This window comes from Thermobia domestica, chromosome 17, assembly GCF_964235325.1.
Source record: "Thermobia domestica chromosome 17, izTheDome1.hap1.1, whole genome shotgun sequence".
NCBI classification, from domain to species: Eukaryota; Metazoa; Arthropoda; class Insecta; order Zygentoma; family Lepismatidae; genus Thermobia; species Thermobia domestica.
In genome coordinates this window covers 161,578,390-161,594,590 of record NC_137470.1, presented here as the reverse complement: position 1 = coordinate 161,594,590, position 16,201 = coordinate 161,578,390, and the positions used below count along the sequence as shown (strand labels likewise).

Here is a 16,201-nt window from a genome sequence, read left to right as displayed (position 1 = left end):
GGCCTGAGTACCGAGCGCCAGATAGTTGGTCTTTATTGCACGGCAATGCACCACGTCACAGAACCACAGCAGTTCACGACTTTTCGGCTAAAAAACAAATCTGTGTGCTTTCACGTCCTCCGTATTCGCCTGATTTATCGCCTTGTGACCATTTCCTAGTCCCAAAATTAAATTTGGCCATGAAAGGAACATTTTATGACAATGTTACATACGTCCAGTCTGCCGTGATGAGGGTCATTGAGGCGATTCCGAAAAAGGACATTAAGAACTACAATTGGTAAAATACCTAATTCTTTCTTTTAATTTAAAAAGTTACGTTATTATTCCGACATGCTGTATAGTTTATTTTTGATATTTTATCAATCTTCTGAACCTAAACATTACTTAAATCATCATATTCACATTTTATTCTGATGGAAGAAATTTACACGAGAAACATACGACATCCATTGCAAAAACTTTAATATTGTTATAAAGTAAATCATTTACGTTTGCAAGGCAACTTCGTATAACTATCAATTTGACTTACCTGCACGATTGACACAGCATTTCCTTTTAATAGCGTTGTAGCGATCCTGTCGGTTGTTGGAGACTACACACATTATCATTTCAGGATTTCTCCTGCAGATCACGTTCTCCAGAGCTTCAACGTATGTACCAGCTCTATCATCTGGTATATCATAGCTAACAAAAAAGTTAATAGAAGATAAGCAAGTGTTTCAAATTTCACGACGACGTATTTGTTATAAAATAACTAGGGCTTAAGTTACTATACAAATAGTTTAAATGAAAAAGTGTTTCACATATCTACCCAGTCGTGCCATAACTGTCCCTAAGTTTACAAGTGCCACACGGCCAATTTTACTAACGTCCGCGACCAGCGATGTTTACGCAACATCGTGCTCAACCTGTGGTGCAAACCAGTCCCCATTTTGTGTCGTTCACTCGTCCCTTTAACATGGAGTGGACCATCGTGAATGTTGTAGTAGTGCAACAAGTAGCCGGTAGAGATTTTCAATCTTCTAAAGTGTTTCCAAATTACACAAAAATTCGTGTATCGATGCATCAAACGGCTCAACGACACTTCCTTGATCGCTGACAGAGCAAGTGACCGCCCGCGCACTTCAAGGACGCCAGCACCTGTGAAAGCCGTAGTTGCACGAATTCGTCGAAATCCTCTTCGAAAACAGAAAATCATGGCACAGGAGATGGATATACCGAAGAGAACGATGTCCCATATCATCAAGCAGGACCTTAAACTTGGGGCTTGCAGAGGAACCACAGGACAACTGTTGACACCAGCTTTAAAGAAGATACGAGCCACAAGAGCCAAGGGGTTACTCCAGCGGTACATGAACGGGAAACCTGTTTACCGATTAAACATTTTCACCGCACAAGAAAAAATTCAGCCAGCAAAATGACAGGATTTGTGCCCACAGTTCTGGAGAAGGTGCCGAACAAATTCCTAGAATCCAAAGAGGCTACCACCCACTTTCTGTGATGGTTTGGTGGGTCGTGTCTTACGGCAGTCACCCAGCTGCATTTTTGCGAACAAAGAGTCAAGAACAAGGTAGCAAATTACTAGAACGATGTTTCGCACAAGGTAGTGAAACCACTGAATCACATACTGTTTGCTGGCGCAGAATGGACATTCCAGCAAGACTCAGCACCGGCACATAAGGCGAAGACGAACCAGCAGTGGTTAGCCAACGATGTTCCCCACTTCATAGCCGTTGAGGATTGGCCTTCTGGAAGCCCGGATTTAAACCCACTGGACTTCCGCCTTTGGGACTACTTAGAGAAGAAGGCCTGCAAGAAATATCACCGCAATATTGAGTCGCAAGCCGATTTAGTAAGAGCAGCCGCTTCCATACCCAAGATGTGGTGCGTGCGGCCATTGACGAGTGGCCTCAACGATAAAAGGTGTGTGTGAAGGCCATGACTAGTGTTCTTTCCGCACTAAAGTACACGTGGCAATAAAGGATTTAATGTACTACAAAATTTGTTTTCGTTTCACCTATTCGAATAAAGGTCCGAACTTATGGCACGACTAAATTATCTAGACAGCCGAAAAATATGAAAAAAGTGTGGAACACCCCACAGGTTTACTAACTAAACAACTAAGCCATGACTTGTATCTCATTTTGTGATTTATTCATATGGTTGGTTTCATTTAAGTAGTGGAAAGTGATCATATATTTTACTCACAGAAAGGATAAAGAACTAAGACTAGTGATAAACATCTAGTGTACAACACAAAAAATTTCAAAAAGTTTTTAAGGAGTGTGGTTATCTATTTTTTCTCTCAGAGTTCAATAGGAAGGAATAAACCTTAACAATGATGTAGTTTAGCAACGTTACTAAAGTAACACTGAAAGCGTATGAGGAAATCACAAAAATTTCAAGGTAAAAGCCAAAACTATACCTCTTTGAATAATGTACACCGTGTTTCAAAAAGAATGACTTGATTTTGCACGGTAATAATTACGAAACATGGAACGTGTCGGCAAGGAAATGAGTGTTATTTGAATGGGCGTGGCCTAAAGCTTCAAAAAATCGCCTTAGATGTCAGTAAATGCGTCTTCTCAGTTTGCAGGCAGTCAGAAGTAAGATGGCTTCCGCTCAACAGAAGGTGTTTCGTGTGTTCCAGTTTGGAAAGACTTGGTCAGTGATTTCGGTCCAGCGTGCCTTTCGTCGGCGTTTTGCACCCAAAAAACATCCGTCATTGGTATCGTCAATTTGAATACGTTTGAGCCGCTGGTGGACACAGAGCATTTGTAATAGCATAGCTAAAACTTGAAGATCTTGTGAGTATTTTGCAATTTATCCCATTTTCGTAGTATCTTTTTATCAATACATATAGGTTTTTAAAATCAGGCCATTCTTTTTGAAGCACCCTGTAGAATTATTATTTTTTTTTAAAAAAATGGCCATTCACCTCGTTAAATTGAAAAACAACCTCTCCCCATTCCCAGCTATGCGCATACCTGTTTCAAGTGGGTGATCCACTAATTTTTTCAATCATGTTAAACTCCATCCTCCAGACAATTGTTTGTATGAATGAAGTATTATTTTACTTACTCAAACTTAAGAAATTATTTGCAAATTTGATATAGTATTACTGCTATTAACTACACATTATACGAGGGTAAGCCAAAAATTATCCGCAATGCAGCTATAACTTTTCTTATATTGTTCATGCTGACCTCTCTCCTCGTTTATTTTGTTATGCTGTTGTGGTCATGCTGTGAAAGTTTGATCCTAATTCCTTCATTTGTTTTCCTTTTGTTGCAGATAGAACATGGCCGCTCTATTAGATGTTTGCACCAAAGAGAAACAATGAGCAGTGTTCCTTCCGAACAAAAGGAAAACAAATGGAGGAATTAGGATCAAACTTTCACAGCATGACCACAACAGCATAACAAAATAAACGAGGAGAGAGGTCAGCATGAACAATATAAAAAAATTATAGCTGCATTGCGGATAATTTTTGGCTTACCCTCGTATAATTTATTATTTTTTTTCTGCAATTAAAGAATGAAATATAAATCAATTCCTAGTAAAAATTAAGTCAGGATTGGCAAATTTAAAGCAAAATATAAATTTAAAAGCAAAAATGCTATAAATCCTGTGAACTTCATGGTAACATTTCCTCCTATCTCAAACCGATCATACATCATAAACCTAGGAAATACAAAAACGATTCATTGAAATCAGAATTATTTTCTGCATATTGTATGAGTGGTTCAAAATCAAGGTGAACTCAAATATTAATATCTTTATTCACTTCTTTTATTAACATGAAAACTGAATTAAGCAGCTGTATTTCTAACTCAATGAACTAACTAGATCTGTCAAGAATTAGATCTGCCTTGAAGCTGCCCATTTATTTTAATAATGTGTATAACTATGTAGTGATTTCGCTTGTGCAGCTGCGGTTTTTTTTTTTTTTTTCTTTCTTCTGAAGTGACCCTTAAAATATTTACAAGTATACAAGATCGGTACAGTGTATTCCTATCAGATATCCTACGTTCGATAAGTCTGTAGACTTGTCGTCTTTGTAAGGGTCTTGCGTTCGAGTCCAGACGGAAGACAATTTTGCTCGGATGCACATCGAGTAGTGGTTCGGATTCCACTTTAAGTATTAGGTCGCCTTTGGTGCGAGCGGTCCCGGGTTCGATTCCTGGTGGGGGCACTCGGTCGAAAAAATGTAACAGCTTTTTCAGGCCAGCCAGATTGACTGAGGTTTTTCCTGGGTTTCCCTCATTCACACCAGGCAAGTGCCGGGATGGTACCTAACACGCAGGTCACAGGCCGCTTTCTTCCTTCCCTTTCCTCGGATAGTGTGCTCATCAAGGGACGTCATCCCTCATATGTGGCGAGCTAAATGGCCTTAGATACCGAAACCCCAGAAATCTAATTCCAAATCCCCTTTAATTATTACGGTTGCTAGATTTTCAAGAAAGAAAAAAAAACTGACGATTTTAGGGAAAAGCAAGTAATACGAGTGACAGAAAATTTTCATATGACTGTACCAGGTGTCTCAGAATTTTTTTTCCTCATTACAAACATTCATAAGGCATAAACTATGACAAATAGACAATTGCTTTTTACCTTGAATTGCATGTAACATGTTCAAGTTTTTGTGTACACACTTACTGTTATTTTTTGTTTGTTACAAGGCCCAGTAACGTAGCAACTAGTGGTGGACACGAAAACCGGTTTTTCAGTTTCCGGTGTTTAAGAAAACCGAAATCGGTTTTTGAGAATTTTCAACAAAAAATTGTTTTCACCGAAACCGATTTCAGTTTTCTTCAAAACCGGTTCCGGTTTTTCCCAAAATGGTTCTATTTTTGACCAGAATAGTGTTTTGTAGTTCTCCAGAAACCCATTCCGTTTCCACAGAAATAGTTCTGTGTTTGCCAAAAATTTTCACCGAAACCAGTTTCGGTGAGAAACGAACCGGTTTTGGAGAAAACCGAAATGTCGGTTTTTCGGATTTCGGTTTCTTTAGAAACCGGTTTTTATAAAAACACGTTTTGCTCATCCTTAGTAACAACAGCGGAATCGGACACCATTTGCAGAAACATGTACTCAAACCAGGAGAAGGTTCAATGTCTTCTCTGGTATCACGAGACACCGTGACCAAAAACAGTCAAGAGAAGATTTCATGACATACCATAGACAGCCACCAGATGTCAAAAGTATCAAGAGGTGGTGTACTAACTTTAAGGAAACAGGCAGCGTCAGTGATCTCCCTACAACAGGCAGATCTGGACCTAGTGCGTAGACAATTCAAACAGTGAGAGACGTCTTCGTGAGAAATCCCAAGAAGTCAGTCCGCAGAGCCTCAGTGAGTTGCAGATGCCTAAGACATCAGTGCGCCGCATCTTATATAAATATCTTCTTTTCCGCGCGTACAAAGTCCAGATCGTGCAATCTCTACAACCAACGGATTACAGTCATCTTTATGACTTTGCTCTTGCCATACTGTCTGAGATTGAGGAAGATGTTGACTATCTGAAACGTGTCCTTTTATCAGATGAGGCCACATTTCATTTGAACGGTGTTGTCAACTGACACGAGTGTAGGACAAAATCCAAGCGGACAAAATCCAAGCGGACAAAATCCAAGAGGACAAAATCCAAGCTAAATTCTGGTAAGGCGGACAAAATCCAAGCGGAGAAAATCCAAGGAGCAGTTATCATGTGCGTATCTGTGGTATGTGCCTGTGAACACCCTAATTAAATTGTATGTTTGTTTCTTTCTTCAATTGTCATGTATTCTAAAGTTTTATCTGTAATTCTTCAATTTATTGAAATAATATTTCATTTATATTTAAAGAACTGAAAATCCAATAAAATATGTAAGATTGACACAGTAAGAGTGCAGATGAGTTTTAATTACTTATAAAATAGTCTGGTCACTGCTAGGACATGCCCAGGTGAATCCAATTTAGGGTGATCAGAAATATTTTGTCTAAAAAGAGTATACTCACATAAATTAACCAGAAAATGAAAGCAATGGCTTGCTATATCAGAGATAACAAATAAGAGCAAAACAGCTCAGTCTTAAAAAGAGTACACTACTTACTTAATTCTATTATATTTATTTGGAATTAAAGTAAAAATAAAATTAAAAAGATATAATTTAGATAAAAAAATACTTCTCTACCCTCAAAGTATTTACTTGAGTTACACTTGTCAAAATAACCAATAATATATACATTTTCATTTAGTTTCATTTAGTTTGTCTAGACACATTTTCACATTTCGATTTTCTAGATAACACTTTTACATTATTTAATTCACACACATTATTACATTATTAAAAATACACACTACATATTTCACATTTTGATCATTTCTGACGAAAATTTGATTAGTATATCATAATTATTTGTTTCAAAATATACATAAAACACTACCAACAAACAAATCAAGACTTCTGTATGCCACCTCATAAGAATGGAACTAAAATACTCCAATGATTGGTCTCACAATAATATGCTGAGTGTCTTAAATGTATTATACTGTATATAATAAAATTGAGAAGAAAATACATACTTTTATAATGTATTTGTACACACATAATATTTTTACATACTTTCATATGGATGTGATAAGTAATTACTCTTACTGTGACAATCTTACATGTTTTATTGGATTTTCAGTTCTTTAAAAGTAAATGAAATGTTATTTCAATAAATTGAAGAATTACAGATAAAACTTTAGAATGCATGACAATTAAAGAAATAAAGAAGCATACAACTTAATTAGGGTGTTCACAGGCACATATCACAGCTGTGAACATGATACTGTTCCTTGGATTTTGTCCGCCTTGTCAGAATTTAGCTTGGATTTTGTCTTCTTGGATTTTATCCGCTTGGATTTTGTCCGCGCCCCACTGACACAATGGTACGATCTGGGGGTTCGAGCATCCCCCAGAGACAGATCTAAGCTGAACGTGTGGTGCGTCTCATGCACAATAAAATCATAGGATCTTTTCTCTTCAGTGAAAAGACGATCACAGCTAACTTGATGTGTTGTAGTTATTTGTAGTGCCACAGATCCAGAACATTCCGGACTTAAGTTTCCAACAAAATGGTGTGCCATGTCATTGCGGGTTAGATGTCTGTACCCATTTGGATACATTTCCGGGAAGATGAATCGGGCGTGGTGGTCCCATAAACTGACCTCCGTGTGGAAACAGTGTTTTAAGTTTAGAAGAGAATACAGTTTATTCTCATTTGTCTCCTACTATATATTCATGTTACGAACACTTTCCCGTCTCGCCAAGATATATATATATATACTAAATCACTGCAGACAGACACATCCTTAGACACTTCTTTCGAGGGTTTTCAAATTCAGTATGAAGAATGCAATATATAGGGTTAAAAAATAATTTAATAAATATGCAGAAATTTACGTAGAAATTAAAATTTTCAAAGCTAATCCGGACTCTCCAATTATCTCTGATTGCAATAAGAATGGAAAATTCACTTCATTGTGAATCAAGCCCTCCCAGTTGCTCTTATAGTTGTTGACAATTTAAGCTTGAAATTAATATGAAATTACGAACACTGGTTCAACAGCTTCTAATTGAATACACTGAAAACCAGTACAAAAATTCTCTTGAGACTAAACCTCTGTACTTTCTCCGCAGACGAGTCTTTATTCAGTTTCCATTTTAACGTATCTAATTACTTTTATTGGTTATTAGGAAGAGGATTAAGTGAAAACATCCCCTACATTTTTTTTCGCAAAGTTTGTCCATTAATTTAGTAGAGGTTTGTCGAATACATTGGTTGCATGATTAGTACTCTGAAGAACATTATGTGAACAATGTACTGTATGTGTGTTGTTTTTGAAATTCAGCATTTATGGAACTTGATGCCTTTTGAAAACAAATAATAGCAGTTTACTTTCGTCCGTTTAAAAAAGAGAGAAAAGCAGGAAACAAAGCTAGTACAGTATGGTTTAAAATTCATAGAGTAAATCAGTATGTAATAAGAGGCATTGTCACGTTTATCTGAGATCGATAAGTCAAGTACTTATGGAGATATCCGGTACTCTGTAAAAGCTGAGAATTTTGTGCTGTACAAGAAGGTAACGTTGTTTCACAATTCCCTTTTTCCCCTCCGCGTTGGAGAAATCGTGAAGAAATGATTAAAACGAAATAAAAGATTAATGAATGGACATACAATGAAATGAAACCCATTTGAGTTCTTCAAGGGAATAATTAAACGTAATGTGGATATAGATTGTTCTTGAGTTTGTAATACGAATTCACATTTCAACAAGATAGTAGAAATACATTTACGATAGTTACCTAATAGCTATTTCGTGCGATGAATATCCTTATTCTCGTGCAACTTTAGGGGAGTAATATCGAAACAATTCAATATTATCTGTAAATATTACCGACTTGTTACCATTTCTTTTTTAAACACGAATGAATGAAGTAAGTAACAGTTTGTTGCAATTGAAGCAATACAAACGATGGTTTTCAAGCACAATTTCTTTGGCTGTGTTGTAGCTGGTGGGTGTAGCTAAGTGGATGTAACCAAGATAATTACCCACTTCCTTCGTTTGCTAACATACGTCTAAGGGGATCATTCGGAAGCAATGTTCAAGAAATTGTACATACAAGAAATGCAAGATGTTGTTATAACTGCTATGCCGATGATCACTAACAAAATGGTAAATATTGCTTTGCGTTGACGCAATCCATATCGGAATAGTTCCCCAAGTCTCTCGCATTATCCATCAGGTCACGAAACAAATTTCTTTGTGTGGTATACTTAGTACAGATGAACTCTCACTTAGAAACTTAAAATATTAAAGTCATTGGCCCTAACTGAGTATTTTTTTTTTATTTATTACTAGCAGCGTTCACCCCGCTTCGCTGCGGTCACCCCGGAACGCAATAAACTTTGTTACTTAGATAATTTTTACTTTTTCGCTTTCAAGTGATATGATAAAAACCATAGAAGATTGCATTAAATGTTAACATTATATCGCCTGTCATTTATGTTAACCCGCCCCGCTTCGCTGCGGTCACCCCGGAAGTTTTCGGTTTCAAGTGATATGATAAAAACCATAGTAGATTGCAGTAAATGTTAACATTATATCGCCTGTCATTTATGTTAACCCGCCGAGTGACACGGTCATGCGGGTTGCATATAAATACGTTTATTTTTACCTATGATGAATAACTAACAAAGGATTTGTACGTTATGGACACTTGAATGGTCAATTATCTCAAGACACTGGTAATTAAAAATTAAAGTGATATGATAAAAACCATCTAGGGTCCAAATCCTAATAACCCCCCAAAAATAAAAGAAATTGGTTCAGCCGTATTAGCGTGATGAGGGAACAAAGGATTTTGTACGTTCTCTTTTATATATAAGATTTTGCTACTATATTATAAATCTCTGCAAGGGTTAGCTGTATGAGTTGTAGCCTACAGTATATGCACCAATGAAATAGGCATTTTTCTGGAAATACATAATGTACCATAAAATTTGTGTAATTTTTACATTTATACTTTGCCGCCAACTTGTCAAACTGCACGTTATCTTCTGTATTTGTCAGCTCACTTATTGAATGTGTAGTTACAATTTATCGAATAAGTTTGAAACGCGCTACTGCCTTTCATGTGAAGCTCAACATAATGTTTTAAGCACATTTTTAGGAATATTTGTCGTTCAGGTTTACTTTTGACTCACCACTCGAAATAATTGTTCAAAAATTACAATTCTTTCACAAATTTCTTCTTATTGTTTATTAAATGATTTGCGCTGGCCGACATGAAAACATCTCAAATTGAATAGTTAAATTTCAAGGGAACTATCATAATCAATTGTTGAAAAATTAAAATTCTTCTAGGATTTTCGTGTAAATACGGCGTCCGGATGTACGCATAAAAACTGCATTGCAAAAAACAAGAAACAACCTGTGCTATTAGGCCACTAAAAAGCACGAATGCTATCTAACCGAGTCAGAGCAGAGCGAAGCTGAAGGGCCCGAGCTCTAGCGAGGGTGTGCGTCCGAAGGGAGCAGGTGCATCAGCGCATGTTGGTATATGCAAAAATGTGGATAGTGAAAACGAATGGATTTTGGCAGATAAGAGTTTCAATAATACTTGTTTCATACTTGTAGCGTTCCACTTGTAAACATAAAATATAACTTCTGTACACTGTGCATAAATACAGCACCGGTGGAAAATAGTTTCTAATACAACCATCATTTATATACACTCACTTATTTTATCCGTAGTAAAGGTCTCATAAGGATTTTACACTAGTAACCTATACTTGTAAACATAAAACACAGTTGTAGTACTTTGTATTTGCAGAAATTTGTTCTTTATAAATATCTTTTCATGCGAAGTACGGAATTTTACCTGTAAACCTTTCAAAATTTGGTGCGACAAAAGTAAATCAGCACCATATTTATTATAAATTCAAAGGTAAATAAATTGACCAAAATGCAAGTAGTAAGACTGACGTAATGTACTATACGCAGTCTCACGCACAACAATGCGTGATATGTTTAACTTCTGTAATATAGTGCTGAGGGTTTCACTAAAATTTTACTTAGGTGTTTTTTTTTTTTTTTTTCTTGAATATAAAATATATGAGTTAGGATAGGTAGGTTGGCTTTGGTTAGCTTAGTAAAGTATACATTTGGGAAACTCCTTTTATGATCACCAAATGTAAAAATATGTGAATTGTGCATTGATATCTCAAAAATCACAGGTTCAAGTTTTCTTTTACATACGCAGCAGCTGGGTCGTAATTAATGAATGTCTTAAAATGTTTTATACTGCTTCGTTCTGCAGTGGATTGTCTTAACGAAATGTAAAGTTTAGCTTTTTTGCGATACTTGGTATGCAATTATATTCATTATTTGCGTTCGTTTGCGACCCGCAAATTTTACGAATTTGCAATTATTACGAAATTAGACTCATATACTGTTAGCATGGCACATAGACTCTTATCTGTTATGATACCAATAGTTTCTAATGTTTGCATTTAGTGTTTAGATGTACCGTTACGTACAATACAGTGTGTTTGAAAAAGAACTCCCTAGTTTTAATGTGTCCTAGAATCTGTACAAAGTGACATACACTATTCTAGTTTGTGGTGTTTGATTCATCAACTCTCCAAGTTAGGCTCTCCTGCAGTTGGCAGGTCTGCTTGACCTTGAGACAGCACCATTGCTGTTTTTTCCTCCCTCTGTTTCCTCAGTTCAGTCCAAGCAGGCGTGCAGTGCAGAGCAACTCAACAACAATGTGTACTTAATCCCAATGGACTTTTTTTCTGGGAGGGTACATAAAAAATTGAGTTGAGTTGATTTTGAGTTTAACGTCCCATTCACCAGCGAGGCTATGTGAGACGTGGACCTACTGATTACCGTGGAATCCGAGCCATATGAGCTCCCGCCGGGAATCAAACCCGGGTCTCCCACGTCATAGCCACATAAAAAAATGTTGTGTACAGTAAAAAGTTCAGAGACATCAATCATTTACGGGAAAGAATCGTCGCGGCGGTTGGGACAGTTACACCTGAAATGTTGATGAATACGTGGCGAGAAGTGTAATATTGTCTCGACGTGTGCAGGGCCACAAATTGATGCCACGTTGAAGTCTACCAACATTAAACAAAACTTAAAGGAATTGTATTTCATGATATGTACTTATTGATGTAAGTTTTCATTCATTTCCCAATTAAATTTATACTTAAAACTACTAGAGACTTCTTTTTCAAACACCCTGTATTATGTCCTAGCAACTGTTCGGAATATTTTTTGCAATATATAATACGACAGTCATTTCAAAAGTTCTGCACGCTGAAAGATATTATGGAATTAAATAATTTATTGTACAAAATACCTTTACAGGCCTTCAACACAATCTCCATACTTGTTTATGACTTCTGTATTCTAGATAGGGCACCTTCATTGTTGAGGTGTTTGATCACTCGGGCCACCTCACTGAGTTTCACCAATCGAATCAAAACGTTTCCACAGAGTGATTATTTTAATTTGGGGAACAAATCAAAGTCTGGTGGGCTCAAATCAGGACTATATTGGGAAAAAAAGAATTTCCCATTCATACTTGTTAACTGTCACCCTTATTTGTAGAGTAGTATGCGGTCTTGCATTATCGTTCAGAATGAGGACACCAGCTGCAAGCATGAAAGAATTTCTTTCACGAATTTTCGGGTGCAACAATTTTTTGCAGAAACAGCTTGTAGTATATGCCTAGTACAGACGTCCCCTGTGGCATTCTATTGTAGCCATCTCTCCATTCGTATCATACGCGGAAGATCATCGTGAGTTAAACCTTTGGTTGTTGCCGGCAAAATTTCTTCGGGCGTGAAGCGTCTGAACTGTTTTATTGTGACGACTGAACTTCAGTTCTGGTTCAAATTCTCGTATCCTGGTTCCATCAATTGCAATAGCTCTTCGTAAAAACTGATTATTTTCTGTTTGATAATGTTGAAGCAATTTTTCTGCGATTCTTTTGCGACATAATTTCTGTTCTTTTCTCATATCATGCGGAAGCCATCTCATCTTCAGCTTCTCAGTAATGATTCTGTAAACTGAAGTGACAGACATTTTGGTCTCATATGCAATTTTCTTACATGTTTTTGTCGATCCTCTCTCAAAATGTCATTCACAATAATCTCAGAGGTGTAGTCTGTTGCAGTTGATGTTCTTTTACTTCTTGGGGTGTCCGCAGTTCTTACACGACCTTCACGAAAACGAGCTGAGCACCGTAATACAGTGCTATGATCCACTACACTATTTTCACAAACCTCCCGCAAAGCATTGTACATTTCAGTTGGGTTCTTTCCACATAGGGTTTCGATTTTGATATAGGAACGCTTATAATCATGTTTAACCCAACCTCAGTCGGGTTCACCACTGAATTTCTCACAACACAGCTATGCAAATCAGAAAACACAGAAACAACCGTCAATCCCAAACTTTGGCCCACAACTAACCTAAAAGTGAACTGGATCAAACCACTCAAACGGTCGTGCATGGGCTGTCATAAGACTTTTGAAATGACCCTCGTATTTATACCTAGACCCTCTCATTTTGTAACGGTTTGCGTCAACACAAAGCGAAAATAAGCATTTCGGTTTTACTTTCACGTGGTGACGTGTTTGTTTTCTACGGACAGTCCCACGTTTATTTATCCTGAACTCCAAGAATATGTTACATCATAATGACCACGTAGCACAGGATGGTGCTTGTTTCTCTCCGTTGTCTTCCTTTACGCGCATACACTCTGTTGCTGACATGCCTCCTCCATACGGACAAAAGCCCGTGAGAGTTTCCAACTTCGTTCTGTTCAAATAGATGAAATAATAGTTTCTAGTGGCCACCATGCAGAGGTTTGTACTTATTTTTCCAAGAATAATTGCTTTTCAGACATATAATTTTGCAGTATATCATAAATCTGTATTCAAATATTGTGAAGCATTGTACAAAAAGCAAAAGATATTGATTGAATTATAATAGGAAAATTGTGTGGTTATGCCTTCTTAAAGATAAGCTGCGAGGGCACGGTTGCTTAGTGGTAGAGCGATTACCTCTGGTGCGTGGGGTCGCTGATATGATTTCTGATCCAGTAAGTTTGTGGTGGATAAGATCGTATCGATGGGGTTGTCGGGTACTCTCGCTTTCTATCAAATTCTTATCCCATTAATTCTTCTATCATCAGTCACTTGCCTTAATCATTGTCCCCTTTAGCCTAAATGGCATAAACTTGGGACGTTATACAGAAAGTTAAGCTGCGCTAAAGAATACGATGTCACATATAATTTGCAGAACAACTATGGAATATTCTTTACGCAGTATTTTTACATTATTTTGTTTACAAGCATACCCACCTTTGCTAACGCGCCAGACGCTTATAGACACCTTTAGTTTCCACCAATTTCGCCCTGCCCTGAGTTGGTTAAATATTTCCTTGCTTTTTTTTTTTTTTTGTACACTGTACTCGTTTACTTGCCAGCACACTACTGATCCAAACGTTCATGGACCCACCAGGTTCTCCGTTTCCTAACCGATCAAATACATTTCTTGTTATTAATGACCACCTAACACAGGTTGTTTGGTGTTTGCTCCACTATAGCTTTTATGGCATATATCTATGTACTGTATTTTTACTCATAACGTTTGAGTCCGCATAAGGGAGTCGGCACCTATGAATCCATAAATGCAAGTCATTTCTTTAAAAAAAAAAAAAAATGTAGATTATTTTTACTTAATTTCGTGGTGAATGAAATGAAAATAAGTTGTGTATGTTCTCCTAAAATTGGACAGTACGTATAAATATTGGACAATCTGAAAAATTTTGCTACTATTTGAGAGAACTTAGCCTATGTATTTTCAATTAAAATTTGGCAACTATTAATATCTACGTTTTATTGTCTTTTCTAACTTATATTCAGGAGAAAGAAATTAAATTAAAGAAATATATGTTTAAGATGATTAACAAACAATTATTCGTAATATACATTACAAAATTCATGAAACAGAAAAAATATTGTTTCCTTTTTTTTAAATAGTCTGCTTTAGTTCGGTATGTCACAGAATATAAATTCTGTCCTAGATAACTACTTTATTATTTCTTCAACAGGGAGGGAAAAAAGGAAATTTTGAAATAACGTTACCATCTTGTACAGCACAAAATTCTCAGCTTTTACAGAGTACCGAATATCTCCGTAAGTACTTGAATTATCGATCTCAAATAAATGTGACAATGTTCCTTATAATATACTGATTTGCTCTATGAATTTTAAACCATACTGTACTAGGGACCTTTTCCAAGTTATTGCAATATTTTCAAACTCAACTTTTCTTTCTTCTGTTGCGTCAACACTGTTTAACTTATCCTTCTAAACTTGAAGTCATTTTAAAGAGTTCTTCCCAGTATTTAATTTAATGTGCACAAATAGTTACTACTTCATTTCTTGCGTGTGTTAAAGGCATTTAAATTTTACACATGTTTAACGTTATTTCTCAAAAAGTATGCAACTCTGATCTTCGAGTGTCATCTCTTTCGTCTTTGCTTTCAATGCTGATTCGAATTATGGAATTAAATTTAGGCCATTCCATTTAAAAAATCATAACTTTATATTGGGTTGGCAACACTGTTTACCTGGTGATGTTACCCAATATATGGATAGATGTCCCCCTTCCTGTAGTTTCTTTGTGCGAAGTTTCGCTTCTCTCTCTCTCTTGGTTCCTCCGTTATAAAGGTGGGACATTATAAATAGTTCACCCGGTATATATCGGGTACTGCAAAATAAGTGTTACAACTCTTGGGAGGTGAATCCTGCCACTGAGACAAGAAACAAAGTTCTCTTGAACTTTCTGCTATCAGACATAGTTTCAGATCTACAAGGTGCCGAAAGCGTGGGAAAATGACTTTCGGACGCCAATAGTTCGGAAACTATCCAACGTAAAGAAGGCGGGTAAAAAATTCACTGAAGATGTCACACCTGCTGTATTAAATTTTGCATGTTTCACAATCCTACCATGCACTCGCAAGAGATTCCCAAAGGAACGTAGGGAGTCCCGGATAATCTGACAAATGAAAATTGGTCTGAATGGATAGGAGTTGATAGGGTTTCTACCAGGTAACAATAATTCGTTTGTATTAAGTCGATATCTGGAATAAATACAAAATGGCGGACACCTTCATACCCATTGTGTGTGGTTGCATAATCGCCAGGTACAGATGCTGGCCAATAGTGACATTCTGAGTATTAAGTGTAGCGAATTTGTACTCAAATGTTCTACAAAGATATCTGGAGTGTCGGTAGAGCACAACAGATGAAGCAGGGTGATACACATGTGTAGAAGCACTTAACGAAAAATGCCCAGAAATGCACTCGTACTCTGTAACCGTGAGTTCAAAGTGTCAGAAATGTAAGGATTAGCGTCAAGTACATGAAAGCCATTGCCAATTCACCAATAACATTCTCTCAAACCGATGCAGTATGATGTGCACGGTTGCATACCAATAAGGATGCAACAACTCAGGCCAAGTTGAAACTGTGCAAGGGGACTCACAAAGAAACTGGGTAAACTAAATGAATGTTACTAGTGGGATCGCATGATCGATATTGAAATGTGGCCAATGTGTGTATTGATATCGACATGTAGCT

General features: G+C 36.9%; 1 protein-coding gene across 5 annotated transcripts in view; it reads right to left on the bottom strand.

Moving 5' to 3' along the window:
- The window catches only part of LOC145674450 (piwi-like protein Siwi), a 197,318-nt gene that overhangs the window by 37,508 nt on the left and 143,609 nt on the right, over positions 1-16,201 (bottom strand). For all 5 annotated transcript variants that reach the window (XM_081744514.1, XM_081744518.1, XM_081744513.1 and 2 more), the window contains exon 12: positions 530-684. In XM_081744514.1, the coding sequence (XP_081600640.1) occupies positions 530-684 (155 nt within the window). The remainder of the gene's footprint in view (positions 1-529; positions 685-16,201) is intronic.